The 20,324-nt window shown below is 38.2% G+C and overlaps 1 protein-coding gene across 1 annotated transcript; it reads left to right on the top strand.

Moving 5' to 3' along the window:
- The first annotated feature begins 417 nt into the window (after positions 1–417).
- LOC103581436 (IQ domain-containing protein H-like) lies at positions 418–20,174 on the top strand. Its single transcript, XM_008563268.1, has 4 exons — positions 418–603; positions 2,595–2,633; positions 17,987–18,535; positions 19,373–20,174. The coding sequence occupies exons 1-4, from the start codon at positions 418–420 to the stop codon at positions 19,502–19,504; spliced, it is 906 nt and encodes a 301-aa protein (XP_008561490.1). The 3' UTR covers positions 19,505–20,174.
- The last annotated feature ends 150 nt before the right edge of the window (positions 20,175–20,324 follow it).

Raw genomic sequence — 20,324 nt, 5'->3', positions numbered from 1 at the left:
GTAGGTCCGCCTCCCTGTGGACTAGATTTGTACTCCAAAAAATTGTTCCTCGTAGATTTAATTAATTGCAAAAATAATCCTTATGGTGCTTTTCACTTGTATCACTTCCCCAAGTCTTTTAAATTTTTCAGTATCATCTTTACAATGGCTACCCAATAGAATAGTCTATCATATGGAGCTATATAAATTACCCTTTACAGGAACTTGGGATTCTGGCTATTTAAAGAAATCTTATAGTGAAGCGTTTTATAAGACAAATATTACCCTCTAATTTGCCTGCTTTTAACATTTGCCTTTTCATCTCAGCAGTTTGCATTAGGCAGACCTTGTACTCTGATAGAATGTTGACCTCCCATGCTTTTGGCTTTCCTTTTGAAGTCAGTGATCACAGATGTTTCATTGAATAGTGAGCAGACAATGGGTGACAGCCATTTGACTTTCAAGGTGCAAGCCCAAAAGCATTCACCTAGTGACTCAGCCTCTCTTTGTGGAAGAGGTAACTCTGCATCACCTTCATCCACAGCCCATTTCACTACACGTCCCAAACCACCGCTGACTCTAGCAGGAGTGACGAAGGTCTTTCTCAAGAAACAAAGATTGAAGGTATTTGTATTTCTAACTACAGAAAGAAAATTGTTCTTGTTTACAATATTGTCTGTCATATTTTTGGTAATATACACCCATTACAGAGTTGTACCTTTCACATAGAAATAAGTGCTATTTCAGCTGCTGCTGGGATGCATTTGATTTTAAAAGAGAGGATTGTTGTGCAAATCAACTCTATCCATGACACTGTCAGTGGGGACTAAGAAATTTAATCATGTTGCCTTATCGTGAGATTAACTAGATGACTGTGCCAACCTGTACTGCTAGCTGGTCACGAATCTAGGAATCCAGGATACAATAACTATTGCTATATATATGCAAATATGTGCTTGTATAGAGTATGTTATTATGAGGTTTTATTGCATTTCATTTGTCTTTAAGCATAGGCTAAAGAAGGCAAGATCTCCAGTTTTGTACAGAATACCTTAATGAGGAAGGGGAAGAAATTCTGTATTCTTTAACATTGGTACCTTACAATACAATGTAATTCATCCTCATGGAGATTCCCTCATTTTATAGGTGCGGGACTTTTGTAGCTTGCTTTCTTATGTTTATGGGCCACAGACAGACCTGTGATAATTGAAACTTTTCACCACAGAAAGGAGACAGCTGGCAGCATCTTTTCCTGGCCTACCCTATGTGGTCATGTTTCCAGTTTCTCTCATAAGAAAAGAAAAAAATAGAAATTGAAGAATGGCACAGAAAAAATTAATCTTGCTGGGTCTACATAGTAGACTGCTACCTGCTCTTCCCAGACCTTCATCTTTTAATGCCCTAGTCTTCAAGAGGTTTTCAGTATTTTCAGCACTTGTGGGCTGTTTCCCCTTAAGAGATTTTCAGGCTATTTATGTAGCAATATGTCATGTGACACCCCAGTTGCCATGGCAAATATTTGTGTTTCATGAAAAATGTGGATTAAAAAAAAAAATCAATGTAAATGGCCAAATCCCAAGACAGACAGGCCTTCAGGCGAGTGTTTGGCCTGCACCATTATTGTTTGAAATTCAGCTGTTTAACAGGCTGTGAGAAGGCCATGGGCTAATGTGCATAATGGGAACAGGCAGAGGCACCTGTTTTGATTCTCACCCTATTCCAGCATTCAGGTCCACAGTTTTACAGATAATAGATCTACAGGTAATACAAATATTGTGACTAGATTTTGGCCAGTTAGCAGTTTAACCTCAAAAAAATTTTTTTAAATAACCACATATCTTCTGAATGCTCATTAGTGCTGGCTTTAATTTCCTCTGTTGACTTCACAAAGCTTTCCCCTCCTGCTAGAAGCAGTAATATTTAATGGCTTTTTCCTGTGGTCCCAGATTGGTGCAACATTTCTGAATTGAACTCTTCAATGGTAAATGTAATTATTCATATACTTTATGGAAAGTGCACCAGGCATGCAAGTTAAAAAGCTAAGAGAGGGCCGACCCCATGGCTCACTCGGGAGAGTGCTGCGCTGGGAGCGCAGCGGCACTCCCGCCGCGGGTTCGGATTCTATATAGGGATGGCCAGTGCACTCACTGGCTGAGTGCGGTCACAAAAAAAAAAAAAAAAAAAAAAAAAAATAGGCTAAGAGAAAGACTGCGGTGTGCTGAGCTTCATGGTGGAGCCCACACAAACCTTTGATTAGTTTTCACCACCAGGCAGTGCAGTGCCACATAGAGAAGCCCTTTCTGGTAAATACTCTCCAAGTGTCCCCTAGAAGTGGGAATTGGCATCTGATTATAGTTGTTTTTGTAAATATTTACTTTGTCAAACTCTTTCATCAAAGCAAACAGAGCTCTTGGCAAGCACAGCATCGTTGTCTGGGAGTGGAAAAGGTCTTTCTAATTATTAGCTCCTGCCTGTGTGGAAAGAGGGAACAGGCTGGCCCAGCGGGGGAAGTGGGGAAGTGGTGGGGGGGGTGGGACTCTGAGCCTTCTATTTGTTTTGTAAAATTGCCCATGAGAGTCATTTTGATTTAAACTGTGTCTCTTTCTTCATTGTAGGGGAAAGGCAGAAGGTCAAGAGGACATCATGATAAGAAGGTCTGTAATTTGTGTGACTAGTTGAAATTTGGGGTCTGTCACCTGATGTCCCTTCCTTTTGCTGCAGGGCAAAAGTACGGGAGGCTGCTTGACAGCTGGAGATGGCAACAAAAGTTCTTTTGCGCTTCCTTTATAAAAGAAATTAGATCATGTTTAAAAAAAACAAAAACCATGGTTCATTTAAAGTGAAAAACCTTTTTTTTTGCCTTCTGTTGGGACTGAATTACTTCTTAGGCTTCAGCCCACAAATGATTTAGCATCCTCAAAATTTGGCTGAATCACATCAGTCTTCAACCTCAATCAAAGATTTTCATCATTTAAAAATACAGTTAAAAAGAAATAAGATGTGGGCCGGCCTGGTGGCGCACTTGGTAGAGTGCGGCACTTGGGAGCGCGGCGCTGCTCCCACCGAGGGTTCGGATCCCATATAGAGACCGGTCTGCTCACTGGTTGAGCGCGGTGCAGGCGCAACACCGAGGGTTGCGATCCCGTTACCAGTTGCGGTACAGGCTCGACACCGAGGGTTGCGATCCCGTTACCGGTCATGAAAAAAGACAAAAAGGAAAAAAAAAAAAAAAGAAAGAAATAAGATGTGAAAAATAAATTCAGTTGTCCCCTAGTACGCACTTGCATGTGTGCATGCATGTGTGTGTGAATGCATACATGAGCACGTGCACACACAGACAAACACATGTGTACACAACATGTATGATGTATGGGATTTAGAGTTAAGCTGACCACAACAATTAAGGTTAACAAAAAGTTGGAAAAATGAAACAGTTCCCACAATATGGCAAGTACATTCCAGCAACGAATATTCCACAGGGCCACGCATGTATAATAAAAGTTCTGAACTTGAAACAGGCATATGTTGGATTCTCCTGTTAGCAGTAGAGTAACTTTGAGGAAGTCACATAAATTCTCTGCACCTCACTTTCCTCCTCTGACAAATGGGGATAATGCCTCCTTTCTCAAATGGTTGCTGCAAGAGTCAGATGAGTTAATGTGTGTGAAAGGGCTTTAGAACTATAAAAGAATTTGTTATCACGACTCATTTGTCCATTTTTAAGAGTATCTTCTAGGCTTCCCTTTCTGGGTGATCTTCTTATCAGTAAGAATTTCAGAAGGAGCTTAGCCACAACTTTTTGAGGAAAAAGAATTCACCTTTTGGGTCTCCTTTTACTCCTGCAGAAGTATTCCTGTACCTGAATGGGGCTGCATTTATAGTAATGATTGCATGCATTCCTTCTGAACCTAGACAAATTGCTCCTGGATGAACTAATCAGTGTAGTTAAATCTTTCTTCTAGCTTCCCTTGACTTTTTACTGTGAGGAAATTGTGAACTTGATTCTGCAGTTCAAAAATAGTATGTGCTTTAAGAATGCCAAGGCTTTATTTATCTGGAATATTTATTAACTACTAATGTTGACTGAGTGTGTCCTGTGTGCATGGCACTAAGAACTTCTATACCCACTAAACCCTCATAGCAGCTGCAGAACCTCTGTACTGCCATTGCCCCTAGGCCTACCCAGAGGGTAAAGGGGTGCAGAGGATCCAGCTGACAGACTGAGGCTCCAGAGTTTGTACTCTTTCCACATACCAGCTTATGAACCTTTCCAGATGGGCCAGTTTTCCAAATATTACTACTACTGCTATTATTACTACTACTGCTATTATTGCTGCTGCTGCTGCTGCTCCTGCTGCTCCTGCTAGCAGTTAATATGTATTGAGTGCTTCCTCTGTGCCAGGCTCTGTTCCTAATGCCCTAAGTGGATTATCTCACTTCCTTTTCACACCTCTATGCAGTAGGTACTATTATTATTCCCATTTTACTGGGAGGAACTAGATACAGAGAGGTTAAGTCATCCAACTAGTAGTAAATGACAGTAGCAGCATGCAAAACTGGACTATATGACTATAAGAGCCCCAAAGCATTAGAAATTTCTATAAATCTTGGCCACTGCTGCAGACACCAGGGTGGAACAAGCAGACTGTAACAGCCTCTTCCACGGTAACTGCTGCTGTAAGGACAGCTTGCTGCCAAACCTCATAGGTTTGCTGGTGACCACTCAACAGCATAGACAGGAGTGACACCAGCAGAGCCCAGGAAAAGAAGAAAGAAAAAGGAAAAAACCTGTTCAGAGTCACCCATTCAAAGCGAGGAGTACTAGTATACCCCAGTGCACCTAACAGAGTCAGGGTGAGGTAGCCACAATGCCAACAGTCCTGCCTAAGAGCACCCACTATAACCTAAAAGTGACAAAACTCCAAGGTTCTATCCCCCCAAACTTGAGAGCTTGCCCATCTCCTGATGATCCAATGTAGAGTCACCAACCTTGGCAAAGAAACAATAAGTGTCCTAGGGAATAGGTTACAGTGGCACTCTCACACAACTCCAACACTGAATTCAGCCAAAATACCTTCACAGAGACTACACTACGGCATCTACCTGGATCTAATACTAGAACAACCCATTCAACCATCATTATAAAGCACACCTGCAAGAGGAACACCCTCTCTGCTAACCCAACTCCAGAGTAACTTCTCTTCCACATGACTAAACACCAATGGAGAGATACTAGAAATATGAAAAAACAATAAAGTATGACACCACCAAAGGAATATAGTAACTCTCAAGTACTAGATCCTATAGAACAGGAAGTCCTTGAAATGACTGATGAGGAATTTCAAGCAACAATTCTAAGGAAACTAAATGAGATACAAGAAGACTCAGTTAGACAACACAGCAAAATGAGAAGTGTACAGGACCTGAAAGAGGAAATGTACAAAGAAATCAGTGCCCTGAAAAAGAATGTAGCAGAGCTTGTGGAGCTGAAGGATTTATTCAGCGAAATAAAAAACATGACAGAGAGCTTAAACAGCAGGCTAGAACAAGCAGAAGAGAGAATTTCTGGTCTTAAAGATGGCCTGTTCAAAATAACACAGATGGACAAAAAAAAAGAAAACAGAATTTTAAAAAATTGAAGAAAATCTAAGAGAGCAGAAAACCTCAAGCACTCAGATATCCAAATTATGGGTATTCCAGAAGGGAAGGAAAAAGGAAATGGCATTCCAAAACATATTCAATGAAATAATAGCAGGAAACTTCCCAGCTATAGGGAAATATATTCAGATATCAGAGATATTCAGATTCAGGAGGCTCAAAGATCCCCAAACATATTCAACCCCAAAAGGTCCTCTCCAAGACATGTTATAGTCAAATGGGCAAAACTCAAACACAAAGAGAGAATCTTAAAAGCTGGAAGAGAGAAGCATCAAGTCACCTATAAGGGAGCCCCTACCAGACTAACATCAGACTTTTCATCAGAAACACTAAAAGCAAGCAGAGAATGGGATAATATATTCAAAATACTAAAAGACAAAAATTGCCAACCAAGAACACTTTACCCAGCAAGGCTATTCTTCCAAAATAAAGGACAAATAGTATATTTCCCAAACAAAAACTGCAGGAGTTCACTACCACACAACCAGCCTTACAAGAAATTCTCAATATTTCTAAAATATTGAAATTCTCTAAATGTGTCTGATACCAAAAAGCAACCATAACTACCATGAATACTCAAGAAAGAACAAAACCCACCAGTAAAATAAAAATGCTAACAATAAAGAGAAAAAAAGTTTTATCTACCATCCCAAGAAACCAACAAACACAGAAGACAAACAGTAAATCAGAAAGAAAGGAACAAAAGATATTTAAAACATCCAAACAAAAATAAATGAAATGTCAGGAGTATATCAATACCTTTTAATAATAACTCTTAATGTAAAAGGATTAAGTTTCCCACTCAAAAGACACAGACTGATTGACTGGATTAAAAAAACGGACCCAACAGTATGCTGCCTTCAAGAGACTCACCTTACTTATAAAGACACACATAGACGAAGAGTGAAAGGATGGAAAAAGATATACCATGCAGAAAGTCAACAGAGAAACACAAGATCTAAACAACACTTTAGACCAAATGGACTTGGCAGACATCTACAGAGCATTTTATCCAACAACCTCAGAACATTTATTCTTCTCATCGGCACACAGAACATTCTGCAGGATAGACCACGTGTTAGGTCACAAATCAAGTCTCAACAAATTCAAAATAATTGGAATTTTTTCAGACAACAATGAATTAAAACTAGAAATCAATAACAAACAAAACTCTGGTAGCTACACAAATACATGGAAATTAAACAACATTCTACTTAATGACATATGGGTCCAAGAAAAAATTAAACAGGAAATCAAAAAGTTTATTGACACTAATGAAAATAATGACACATCATAACAAAACCTGTGGGATACTGCAAAAGCAGTACTAAGGGGGAAATTTATTGCAATAAATGCTTCAGAAGAATGGAAAGATGACAGGTAAACAACCAAAGACTTCACCTTAAAGAACCAGAAAAACAAGAACCATCCAAACACAAAGTTAGTCAACAGAAAGAAATAATTAAGATCAGAGCAGAACTAAATGAAATAGAAACCCAAAACATGATACAAAAGATCAATGAAACAAAAAGCTGGTTTTTGAGAAGATAAATAAAATTGACAAGCCATTAGTAAGCCTAACTAGAAAAAAGAGAAGACACAAATAAATTAGAAATGAAAAAGGTGATATTGCAATCAATACCTCAAAAATACAAGGCATCATTAAAGACTACTATAAACAACTTTATGCCAACAAATTTGAAAATCTGGAGGAAATGGATAAATTCTGGATGCACACAAACTACCAAGACAGAGCCAAGAAGACATAGAAAATCTGAATAGACCAATAACAATCAAAGAGATTGAAGCTGTTATCAGCAGTCTCCCAACAAAGAAAAGCCTAGGACTGGATGGCTTCCTTGCAGAATTCTACTACCTTTAAAGACACATTATTACCAATTCTCTATAAACTGTTCCAAAAAATTGAAACACAGGCCATTCTCCCAAACTCATTCTATGAGAAAAACATCACCCTGATACCAAAACCAGACAAGGACACAATGAAAAAAGAAAACTACAGGCCAATATCTTTGATGAATATAGATGCAAAGATCTTCACTAAATACTAGCTAATAGAATAAAGCAACACATACATAAAATTATACACCATGATCAAGTGGGATTTATCCCAGGGATGCAAGATTGGTTCAACATATAGAAATCAATAAATGTGATACACCACATCGATAAAATCAAAGACAAAAACCATATGATCATCTCTATAGATGCTGAAAAAGCATTTGACAAAATTAAACATTAGTTCATGATAAAGACTCTCTATAAATTGGGTATAGAAGGAAAGTATCTCAACAGAATTAAAGCCATATATGACAAACCCACTGCCAATATCATCCTGAATGGGGAAAAGTTAAAAGCTTTTCCCTTAAGAACAGGAACAAGACAAGGATGTCCATCTCACCACTCCTATTCAACATAGTGTTGGAAGTGCCAGCCAGAGCAATCATGGAAGAGAAGGAATAAAGGGTATCCAGACTGGAAACGATGAAGTCAAATTGTTCCTGTTTGCAGATGATATGATCCTATATATAGAACAGCCTAAAGCCTCTACAAAAAACTCTTACAGTTGAAAAGTAATTTCAGCAAAGTTGCAGAATACAAAATCAACACGCAAAAATCAGTAGCATTTCTATACTCCAACAATGAACTAACAGAAAAAGAAATCAAGAAAGCTCACCCATTTACAATAATCAGCAAGAAAATAAAATACCTAGGAATAAAGTTAACCAAGGATGTGAAAAATCTCTACAACGAGAACTACAAACCACTGTTTAGAGAAATTAAAGAGGACACAAGAATATGGAAAGATATCCCATGCTCTTGGATCAGAGAATTAACATTGTGAAAATGTCCAAAGTGATCTACAGATTCAATGCAATACCCATCAAAATTCCAGTGACATTTTTCTCAGAAATGGAAAAAAGCAATCCTAACATTCATATGGAATAACAAAAGACCACAAATAGCCAAAACAATCCTAAGCAAAAAAAATAAAGCTGGAGGCATAACACTACCTGACTTTAAACTATACTACAAAGCTATAGTAACAAAAACAGCATGATACTGGCATAAAAACAGACACACAGACAAATGGAACAGAATAAAAAATCCAGAAATCAACCCATACACCTACAGCCATCTGATCTTTGCAAAAGGCACAAAGACTATGTACTGAGGAAGGAACTGCCTCTTCAGTAAATGGTGCTGGGAAAATTGGACATTCATACATAGGAGAATGAAACTAGGCCTGTACCTTTCACCATATACCAAAATCAACTCAAAATGCCTTAAAGTTTTAAATATATGTACTGAAACAATAAAGCTCCTTAAAGAAAACATTGGGGAAACACTTCAGGAAGTAGCATTGGGTATACACTTTATGAATATGAACCCAAAAGCACAGGCAATGAAAGAAAAAATAAACAAATGGGATTATATCAAACTAAAAAACTTCTACACAGCAAAAGAAACAATTAACAGAGCAAAAAGACAACCAAAAGAGTGAGAGAAAATATTTGCAAAATATACATCTGACAAAAGATTAATATCCAGAATATACAAGTAACTCAAACAACTTAACAGTAAAAAAGCAAGTAACCCAATTAAAAAATGGGCAAAGGAGCTGAATAGGCATTTCTCAAAGGAAGATAAATGAATGGCCAGAACACACATGAAAAAAATGCTCAATAACACTCAGCATTTGGGAAATGCAAATAAAAACCACTTTGAGATACCATGTCACTCCTGTTAGGATGCTAATATCTAAAAGACTGGGAATGATAAATGCTGGCAAAGATTCAGAGAAAAAGGAACCCTCCTACACTGTTGGTGGGACTGCAAAATGGTGCAGTCTTTATGGAAAATGTTATGGAGGTTCCTCAAACAATTACAGATTGATCTACTGTATGACCCACTGCTGGGTATATACGCAGAGCAATGGAAATCATCATGTCAATATACCCAGAGGAATGGAAATCATCATGTCAGGGGATACCTGTACTCCCATGTTTATTGCAGTGCTATTTACAATAGCCAAGAGTTGGAACCAGCCTACATGCTCATCATCAGATGAGTGGATAAGGAAACTGTGGTATATCTACACAATGAAATACTACTTTGCTATAAAGAAGAAATGAAATACTACCACTCACAGCAACATGGATGGACTTAGAGAAAATTATAGTAAGTAAAATAAGCCCGGCACAGAAAGAGAAATACCATGTTCTCACTTATTTGTGGGAGCTAATAAAAACCAATAACTAAATATACAAACAAACAGGGGGAGGGATGGGATGAAGACACAACCATCACAACAATTCCTTGAACTTGTTAACACAAGTGAACAGATATGATGTTGATGGTGGGGAGGGGGGAAAGGAGGAATTGGTAAAGGGACACAAAAATCAACTACATTGTATATTGATAAATTAAAAAATATATATATATATATGTAAAACCTGTTAAAGGCTTAAAAAAAGAAATTCACCCAGAAGCATTTATTCCTAATGTTAATGTTTGTTCTGAGAAGAAAAGAAAAAAAGAAATTTCTATTAATCTCAATCATTTTTGATGGAAATATTTCTAAAACACATCTCTGCCTACCTGATGTAATTTAACCTTTTTTTCACCCAATATCATACATGCAGATAATCAATTTCAGTGTCTTTTTTTTGTTTGTTCCCTTCAATATCAGACAGCAGTTATCACCTCTGTTGTCATGCCTGCTTTCTGACTTTAACAGCCTTTCCTGTCTTCTAGATCAGTTAACCAAATAGTCAAAACTTGAGAATTTGAATAAGTTTGACTCAGTCAGGCTCTGACTCACTGTAAGGATCCAAAGTATAAATTAATAAATCACAGTAGAGCTTGTAATAGTTATTTACAAAAATTTGAGGAATATTTATTTTTAGAAATCTAGTTCAAAGGTTTGAAGTTCCTAAAATTGCCTCTTTCAGTAAATAAATCTTTTTGTTATCTTAAGGCAACCACATGAACAAATATGTTAAGATCCTCTTAATTTTAATGAATATTTTGATAATAAAATCTATTTTCATGGGTAAAACAAACAAACAAACAAGTATATTTATTGGACTATGGAAGAACAGACTAAATTCATGAATGTGGTTGCTTCTAAGAAGAGGGAAATAGAGGAATGGGGCTGAAAAGAAATACAGAGAGGCTTTCAATTATAAGTATATTTATCTCTCTCTCTCTCTCTCTGAAGCAAAGATGACAAAAATTTAACCTGTGTCCAAGGTAGTTTTTTATATTATTCCCTCTACTTCTCTGTACAGTCAAAACTTTTCCTAATTTAAAAGAAAAAAAAATCCAAATTAAAGAAAAAATAAAAGAAAATCCTATTTTCTAAGCCATACCTCTTTTGTAAACTTTCCTTTGGTATAGAGAGAATAGGTTTGAGTGACAATATTTTAACCTCAAATTTGGGGGTCTCACTTCTCTTAGTCATTCTTTTATATTGTTACTTTCTTTAGTATTTTCCCAACATAAACGCCTGATCCTCTCATTGGAAAACTGGTTATTTTATGAGTCAGCTGAACTATTTTAATCAGTGAACATACCACTCCCCCAATCTGGTCTCATTTCCTCCTGTCCGTTTAAGGAGGAGATTGGACCTGATCAGTGTTTTTAAGGGTCTTCTGATCCCCCACAGTCCTCACCCCCGCAGCCCCAGGGAAAGGAGAAAGGCAGAAGTTCCCAGCAGTGGGGGCTCTAGGCCCCTCAGCCCCACAGCAGCTAGGTTATCTATTTTACCTCTTTACCATCAAATTACTTTGTGTTTGGACAAAGTGTTCCAGGCTTTTAAATACTTTGAAAATCACTAGGTGATATCTACAGCAGTTTTGGCTTTAACATGTCATATCTTGTCAGGGAATAAGCCTACTTCTTTTTTTTTTTTTCCTTTTTGTCTTTTTTTACTGACCGGTGTCTTAGCCATTATCCTATCGTTTGACATTAAATTATAAATGTCAAATTATTAATAAATAATTTCCGGTTTTTCTCTGTTATAAATAAAACTGCCACGAACATCTTTCATCTTTGTTTGTAAATCTTTTTATTTAGGCTACCTCCTACCAGTAGAACTTCTTGGACCTTTTTGGAACTGAATAGCCAAACTTTCTATTAGTGCTTCAAAACTTAAGCTGTGAGTTTGCAAATAACTTACATGATCATAAAACAGCTTTGTGCTGTCAATCCAATTCAAGTGTCTATGAGCTTAAATTTTAATATTCACACATTCATTTAGTCAAACATTCTTTCAATCAGCTCATCCTTATGGACCTTTTACTGTGTATCAGGCAGTGTACTAGGCACTGGGGATACAGCAGTGAACAAAGTAAACCAAGTCTTTGCTTGCCCTTTTGGAATTTATAATCTGGTGAGGGAGGCAGTTGATGAACAGATGTTTAGTATAATGTCAGAGAGTGATGAGTGCTACAAAGAAATATGAAGCAGAATGCATAGGTATAGGAAATGTGACAAGGTGGAGCCTCGTAAGAATTCTGCAAGTATTCCTTAGTGATGTGTGATCAATGGACTTGCTATCCACACATTTTTCCTTAGGAGAATTGGAATGTCAAGCTTTTCATTTGTAATCATAGCAGTCCTTTTCAAGGCTTGCTCTTTTTCCTGTACCTACAGGGAAAATGATGATGTCTCTTTGCTCAGGGATCTGGGGATCCAGGCTGCTTTGGATTCCCATCCTGTCGGACTTTCTGTACATATTCCCAGCAGGTTCCTCCCATCCATCATAATTGTCCCAAATGGCCCTTAACTGTGTCACATTCTCTCAGAGAATATTAGAAGGGTAGTAGGAAAGATGAAATCAATGCAGCAGTAAAATGAAATGTGTCTCTAGAAAAGGAAATTTCACATTTGACTGAAAATAGACTCCATCTATTTACAAAATCTTCCTGATTCTCTTCTGTTTGATCTTCAACCAGAATTTGGTCCACTGTTTTTGTTCCGTAAAAATGCACTAGAGGTGGGGATTTTTTCTCTTCAGGAAGTTTCAAAGTTCAGGTAGCCTCATTTGAATAAAAATACCTTTCAAGGCAATTGCAGAAATTATTCCTAGAAAATTGCTGCTGGGCCGAACCCGTGGCTCACTCAGGAGAGTGCAGCACTGGGAGCGTCAAGGCCGCAGGTTCGGATCCTGTATAGGGATGGCCGGTAGCTCACTGGCTGAGCGCGGTGCGGGTGACACCCAGCCAAGGGTTACAATCCTCTTACCGGTCACAAAAAAAAAAAAAAAGAAAGAAAGAAAGAAAATTGCTGCTGATCTGAGTGGCCTTTACACTCATTCTCTTCCTTTATATGTCTCAGCTCAATGAGTTCTCAGTTTTTGTGTATAAAGGTTAAGGACTCTGAGTCTCACTTTTAATTGACACTTAAAGCTTAGGCAATATCTAGGTCTCATGAACTGAGAACCATTGACTTGCTGCAGACCTCAGAATACTGGAATATCACTTTCTGGAGTTTTCTTGGAAACGGAAACCCACAGGAAGAAGTGACTTCCCAAGGCCACAGAGGAAGGTGTGACAGACTAGATTTCAGGTTATCTTGCTTCAGATCCACTGCTTTTCCACCATACCATGTGCTGTTCATTAACACATTCATAAGGGTTTGTTTAACAAATTGCTTTCCAGTCTACCAAATAAAAAGAAACAGCCGGTCAAGGCCAGGTTGGCTCTGATATAGGAGGTGAGAGAAGGAAGGCCGAGTAAGAAGAGGGCTTGGTTAGGGCTGTGGGCATTGGTATTATGGAGGAAGGGGACAGCATGGGGTTGGTACGGAAGAGAAAGCACCAAAAGGGAAGAAAGAGAGACTGGAACAAGGAGATAGAAAAGGAGCAAAGACAAACTTCATCTAGTACTTCTCCTTCCCGTAGTTCTGTATGGATTGGGGATGTTTAAAAACAGGATTTTTTCTTATACTAGCAAAAATATGTCCTAGAAGCTAAGAAGACTCACCAACTAGCTTTGTGATCTTGGGCAAGTCATTTAAGCTCTCTGAGCCTCAGTTTCCTCATCTCTAGTAATAACTACACTGACTGGGGTTGAAGCACCCTGAAAGGATCTTTACCTGTATTATAATCATCACAGCAACTCTCCAGGGACCTCTCATGTTTTCAGATGAGAACATTTAGATTCAGAGAGGGTAGCAACTTGCCCAAGAGTATGTAGCAGATAGTGGCAGAGCTTGGATTTGAACCCAGGTTAGTTGGACTTCATTACCTGAGCCCATAATAGCCTATTGAACAAAAGGCAAGGCCAGTGACCATCAAAATCCCTCGTGCTCTAAAATGCATGACTGTAATGATGCTGTATCCCTGAACCCTGATTAGGTCAGCTGTTCTCTCTCTGAACACTGTGTGTATCTTTTACACAATTCTAGCCAGATGAGGTCCTAATGTTTGTTCTGTACAAAACTCAACACGTTGTGGACCCTCAACAAAAATTAAAGAACAAGGCCAGACAAATGGCATTCCTGGTCTTTGGAGAATAACGCAGACTTCATCTCTGAGGAACACTCCATACTCTGAATCTAAGCTCTCACTGAGAGCCATAATGTGCAGGAAGAACTTAATGTTTTTTATACAATGCAATTGCCTAGGCTGATTCCTAATGCATACGTTTGGGTGTTTGAGAAACTGAACACTGGCTCATAGATTAAAAAATATTTTAGCCTATCTTTCTAGGCAATGGGATAATTATCATTCTCTAAAGATGATATCCATGGAGTATCCCAAATACTTGACTACTTACCACTAGGAGATCTTGCCTATATCTAACTCAGGGATCCAGTTTAATCCTATACCTGCATGCTGTCCATATATGTGAAAAGAATATTTTTCATAAAGACATTCAGCTTAGAAATATATTCCTTTTTCCTAGAATTTTTCTTATGATAGTTATTTCTAAATTTCGGAATGTAACACTGGGCCTATTTTTTTTGCTTCACATCTGTGACTTACTAACATACATAATCATCATCCTGCCTTCCTATTTTTTGTTTTAGATTTAGGATTTTCCCTAAATAACTGCTCCAGAAACTCTCAGAGTTACCTAATTAGTGATTACACTTTGTAAATGAAGAAGAGCATTTCCCAGCTAGTTTCATCAGTTAGAGCAGGGTGCTAAATAATTAGGCCATGGCCACAGGTTTGGGCTCTGCATGGACCAGCAAGTGAATGTAGGCATCACACAAGGGTAAAGGCGTGGCTTTGGGCCCAAGAAGGACCAGCTGAGAATGCAGATGCCTCGACAGAGATGTATCCCCAGTAGAAGGAAAAAATTTTGCTATTGAGTCAGTAATGTCACATTGGGAATGCAGCACATCTTAAACAAAAAGGGAGTGATGAAGGGAGGAAGGGGAGGGAAATAAGGAAAGATCAGGGAAGGGAAGGGAGGAAGGGAAGAGAGAGAGAGAGAGAGAGAGAGAGAGAGAGAGAACAAATAATAGACCAATAGTAGACAAGCTCATGGAAATAAATAACGAAGGAGCCAGAAGTATGGCGTGACCTTTAATCAGGGCTCTTTCTTAGCAGGCTATGAAGCAGCTTTGTCTTTACCTGCTCAATGGATCTCACAATGCTGATGCACTGCTTTAATTTGGGAAGCCTTTCTCTTGAGAGGCATGTCTTTTCTTGCTCTAAGTCTAAAGTGCTCCCAAGTGTGGCATTCTCCGTGACAGATGTACTACAGTTATGCTTTAGCTAACTCCAAACCCATAGCTTCCCAGTGCCTGAGTGGTCTATTTGATGTCCAAGAGTGTGTTTCCTTTGAGAGCAGATCTTTGCTGGAATATCATCCAAGAAGGTAGGAAGGTGCAATCTCTTTGTTGTAAAACAGCTGCTCTTAGATTCTTACAACCCCACCCCCACCCAAGGCTGTTCTTTCAGAAGGACTAAAATGCATTTGTTGATGTACATAAATACCCTAGATCCTCCCCATCAAACGGCACTGTCCAGAGACTTTAGAGTCCTCTCCTTTCTCAGCTTCTCCCAAGGTTGTTCTATATTCATAGATGATCCCAATTCCACATGACTCTTTGTAATGATAAAGAATTTCAAAAATATTTGAACATCTCCAAGGAATCAGGATTCTCTGGCAAATCTCCCATCCATACCTTTGCTTCTTATAGGAATCACAGAGTCTCACTGACAGAATCACACGTGTGACTGGCAGGGCCAGCCAGCTCCATACATGCTCATCTGTGCTTATTTTGCTTGTCTATTTCTCACTGATGAAGCACTGTCATTCTCTGAATTCCAACCTGCCTACCATTAGGACCTGTTCTTGAAGGAAGGCGGAAATGTAGCCATAAGCCATTTCTGCTGGAACATGTGCCAACTAACTCTCTCTTGCCTGTCCAAGAAGAAGGAATTTATTTCCATCTACCAAACAGCTTGCATTCTCTCTTGGTGCCCTGATTATTAGACCAGAAAGGGCTAGAGTCTCAGTGAGAAGACTATTTCCATCATTTTTATACCTTATAACAACTCTTAACTTTAAAATATACAAAAGCTCACTGCTGTTTAAAGTTTGCTTCTAAAGTTAAAGGAAATTCTCCCTTTTGGACTTAACATTTGCTTTTTAGCATTGTTACTTGAGATGACAGTCTAATTAATTATTCCATTGCCCAGAACCTGAGAAAAGTAATCTGAAGGTTTTTTTTCCCCTTATGTTTGCTTTTTGTGCTTTTATTATAAATATATCTCTTGGCTTCCTTTTCTCTTAGCTTTCTGCCTTGAATTTATTACTTGAGATGACAGTCTAATTAATTATTCCATTGCCCAGAACCTGAGAAAAGTAATCTGACGGTTTTTTTTCCCCTTATGTTTGCTTTTTGTGCTTTTATTATAAATATATCTCTTGGCTTCCTTTTCTCTTAGCTTTCTGCCTTGAATTTATTAATTACTCCCACTAGTATTTAGTTAAGACAAAGCATGAACAATCTAACATAGTATTACTCACTCAAAACAGTGCTGGGGCATAATAGTTACTGATAAACTAACCGGGTTTTTTTCTTGAATTTTGTGAAAGCTCTTCAAAATGCAGAGAGCAATATAATCCTACAATTTGGGAAAGATGGGCTTATACATCTGAAAATGCTTACATATTGAAGACAATCTATTCCTTAAATCCCTATGTAAGAAGAAACAATCATCACAGTAACTTGATACCTGGCTTACTGAGGAGAACTCAGGGCTGAAACATCTATATCCTTCCACTTCCCCCTACACTCCCAGGCCATTAGGAACAGTCAGATCACGGGGCAGAGTACCTATTTTTCTAGTGCAACAGGTTTCAGTAATTGAAATGTAGTGGTTTCACAGTGGACGTAGACACAACAGAATTTCCTCTTCTTTTTTCTTTTTTTAAAGTAGAGGTGACATTATATATTGCTATTGTCATCCAAACCTCTTCTGATTTGGTTTTTTAAATAGCATTTATTCTTGTTTTTTAATGCAGAAAAATATAAAGAAGAAAAAATTGCCCATCATCCCGTTCTTATAGAACCTCTCAACATTTATAAATTGAAGTGGCTTATTTTCATGACTTAAAATTTCAGTCGATATAGATAGGAACAAAATGAAAAGCAAATGCTTCCTTGGTGTTGTTATGAGAGTTTTGATTCTAATCTACCTGGGGACAGCCCTAGATATGTCCCTAAGAAGACAACAGACTTAAGAATAAAAGAACACTGTCAAGAGAAACTTAGAAAATATGATAATACACAACATAATGTTCCTTGTAAAAATCACCTCTGGATATTATGAGGTTGTAGAACTGTAAAACACTAAAGAGTGATGATTTGTTAGGAAGTCAGAATAGCTTTTAATGGGCATATTTGAAGTTATCATGAAGACTGCAAAAAAAGGCTTCACCCCGTTTTTCAGGATTGGTGGATCAGTTATGAACAAGGAATCAGCAACACGTTTCTCTCAGACCATGTGAGCACGTGTAAAAAGTAAATTACAGAGATTATGGGGTCAGCTGACCATACCAAAGTAAACTAAATGTGTAATTAATTTTTTTATTAGTTTCCTAAGCAATTTCATAACACTTTTGTAAAAATGCTAATAACTTTGAGTGATCTCTTAAGATATCCTTCTGGTAATGAGTTTTAATGATACATACTAGCCAGACTTTCATATTATGACATGTAGGTATTAAATCAGTACTAGGATCCATATCGTCCCACCATTGAGTGGTAAGTGATAATGTGATAGTGTATGTGTGTATTGACCACTCGTTTAAAGGACATAGCAATATATTTCATCTCTAGCAACACTTTTCTTCCACAGGCCACGAAAGTCACACCTTCAGGAGCTCCGAAATCACCGTGGGATTTCGACTTTTTTATTTATGATGGCGTTATAGACAAGACAGCCCCAGACTTCTTAGCATTCAAGGAACATTTTAGTTTAATCTGGGGAAGCATTTTTTCTCTCTTGGAACACATCGAGAAGTTTCTCAGGGACTATGCAATACCAGAAGTCAAAATAAAAGGCAAGAGATTGGTGGCCCTGCTTCCAGAGTTTGAACTCAAGAATAAACTTACCAGGTATGACCTTCTCTCATTGTTAGAGAACCCAGATCACGTACAAATGCTGTTAAATCTTCCAGGGCAGAGGTACAAGGGCCAAGGCGGAGAGTCAGAGGCTGCCATGAAGATCCAAGCCACATGGAAATGTTACAGAGAAAGAAAACTCTTCCTCCTTTATCACCAGCAGAAGTGGGCATCAGGTGTGATTGCCATTGCTTGGCTTTTGCATTGCCATAAGACCCGACTGAAGAATATCCTGAAGGAATCACGTCAGAGACACCTGGAGAATTTCCGCATTCGAGCCAAGGTGCACAAGGCTGCCAGCTGTTAAGGCAGACCTCTTTTTCTAAACATTTCTTGCTTGAGCGATTGCAGTAAGTTGTCTCTTTATCTTCTTTTTCTCCAGCTATCCTCCCCCTCCTTTCTCTCATCTTTCTCTACCCTCAACGTGTGGTGCACAGCAAGGCTGCCAGCTGTTAAGGCAGACCTCTTTTTCTAAACATTTCTTGCTTGAGCGATTGCAATAAGTTGTCTCTTTATCTTCTTTTTCTCCAGCTATCCTCCCCCTCCTTTCTCTCATCTTTCTGTACCCTCAACGTGTGGTACACAAACCCCAGATTTATGCATCATATTTTAGCCCTACTCAGGAATCTAGCTTTTGCACCTGCAAAATCTATTGCAATTTTTCTACAGAAAAAAGTCTCTTTACCTTGACTATGGTAGTTCTGTCAGAAAATCAATGTTTTAACTGCATTACCTTTCCTCCCTATATATACCTTCTGGCACTTTAATTTGCTAGGAAAAAAAATCCTCTCTTGTCTACATTGCTGTCACCACTTTGTCAGAAAGTATTTAAGTTTGCAGACAGCCTTTTAATTAGTGCTCACAATTTCATTTATGTTTGCTTTCTCTTTTTTTCATTCATATTCTGTTAATTAAGTGAGCTGCCTCTAATCTTCCCCTGCCAGTAGCATCATGTAGCCACCTAATTAAATTAATTGGGGAAGATGTTTTAAGTATGTAATTAAATCAATTAATATAATTTATGCCTGGCTTAACTGTACAGTGGAAAAACAGCTGAAGTTTGACTAGATGAATCCACTACAGCTTCCTGTCACTGATCAATGCTCTTCTTGATTTTTAGCATCTGGCAGCCAACTGGAATCGCATCAGGACCTCCAGGAGGACTATTATCCATATCCCATCATTAGGTATAACACTTTTGCCTGCAAATCTATCAGCAACCTCTATTACCCACCACATTATGGCTCCTTGATTGAGTTCAAGGAAGGCCCCTTGTTTTATTCAAATTGGTCTCGGCAGGAAAATGTTCTCGACATGATGAGAGTAATAACACAGGGCCCTCGCTCGAAACGGCGTTTAATTTGGGGATTAAGCAAATAAAGTCATTATGTGGGGGCTGCTAGTCAGTGGAGAGGTGATTTGCTGTAATTCGCTTTCATCTGTATGAAATGAACTAAAAAGTTGTATTTTTCCCCCTGAAATAACAGATAATGTTTTCGATCTTCTTTAATGATAGAAGAACACAGGCTTGCATGTGTTGTTGCTGTTACGCCAATAAGCCAGGATATTGCTTGTACACTGTTTTTAATCAAATGTGCAGTCAAAATGATAAGCTACATTCTCTGAAATTATTTAGTTCTAATTACGAGCAGATGGGATGCTTTATTTGCACCTAGGGCGCCTGAGCAAAAGGAAATGCTGTGTGAACAAGAATAATTAAGAAGTTGAATAGTGTTTTTTGTGCTTAAATAATCTGCAGTTTCATGTTAATTAGCACTAATGTAATTATTTAATTACATTTATGAATTGGGGAACTTAAAAGCTGTTGTCTAAAACACAGTGGTAAAATAGGTATGCCAAAATGACAGTGGAAATTTTAGAAATTTACACTGGAAGTTCTTTTAAAACATGAGCTGCTGTCAAATGTTTGAGATTGTTTGCTTGCCTGTTTGTTTTGTTTTGTTTTGTTTTGCTTCTACCTAGTGTGTTAAATTTCCTTGGTGTGGCCGGATTTCCCAACTGACTTGCTAGAGTTTGACAAACAGCAAAACCCCTTGAATCTCCATATTGCA

The sequence above is a fragment of the Galeopterus variegatus genome, unplaced genomic scaffold (assembly GCF_000696425.1).
Source record: "Galeopterus variegatus unplaced genomic scaffold, G_variegatus-3.0.2 Scaffold13046, whole genome shotgun sequence".
In the NCBI taxonomy this organism is placed as follows: domain Eukaryota; kingdom Metazoa; phylum Chordata; class Mammalia; order Dermoptera; family Cynocephalidae; genus Galeopterus; species Galeopterus variegatus.
Note: the sequence above shows the minus strand (reverse complement) of the source record. Positions and strands in the feature narration are given on the sequence as shown.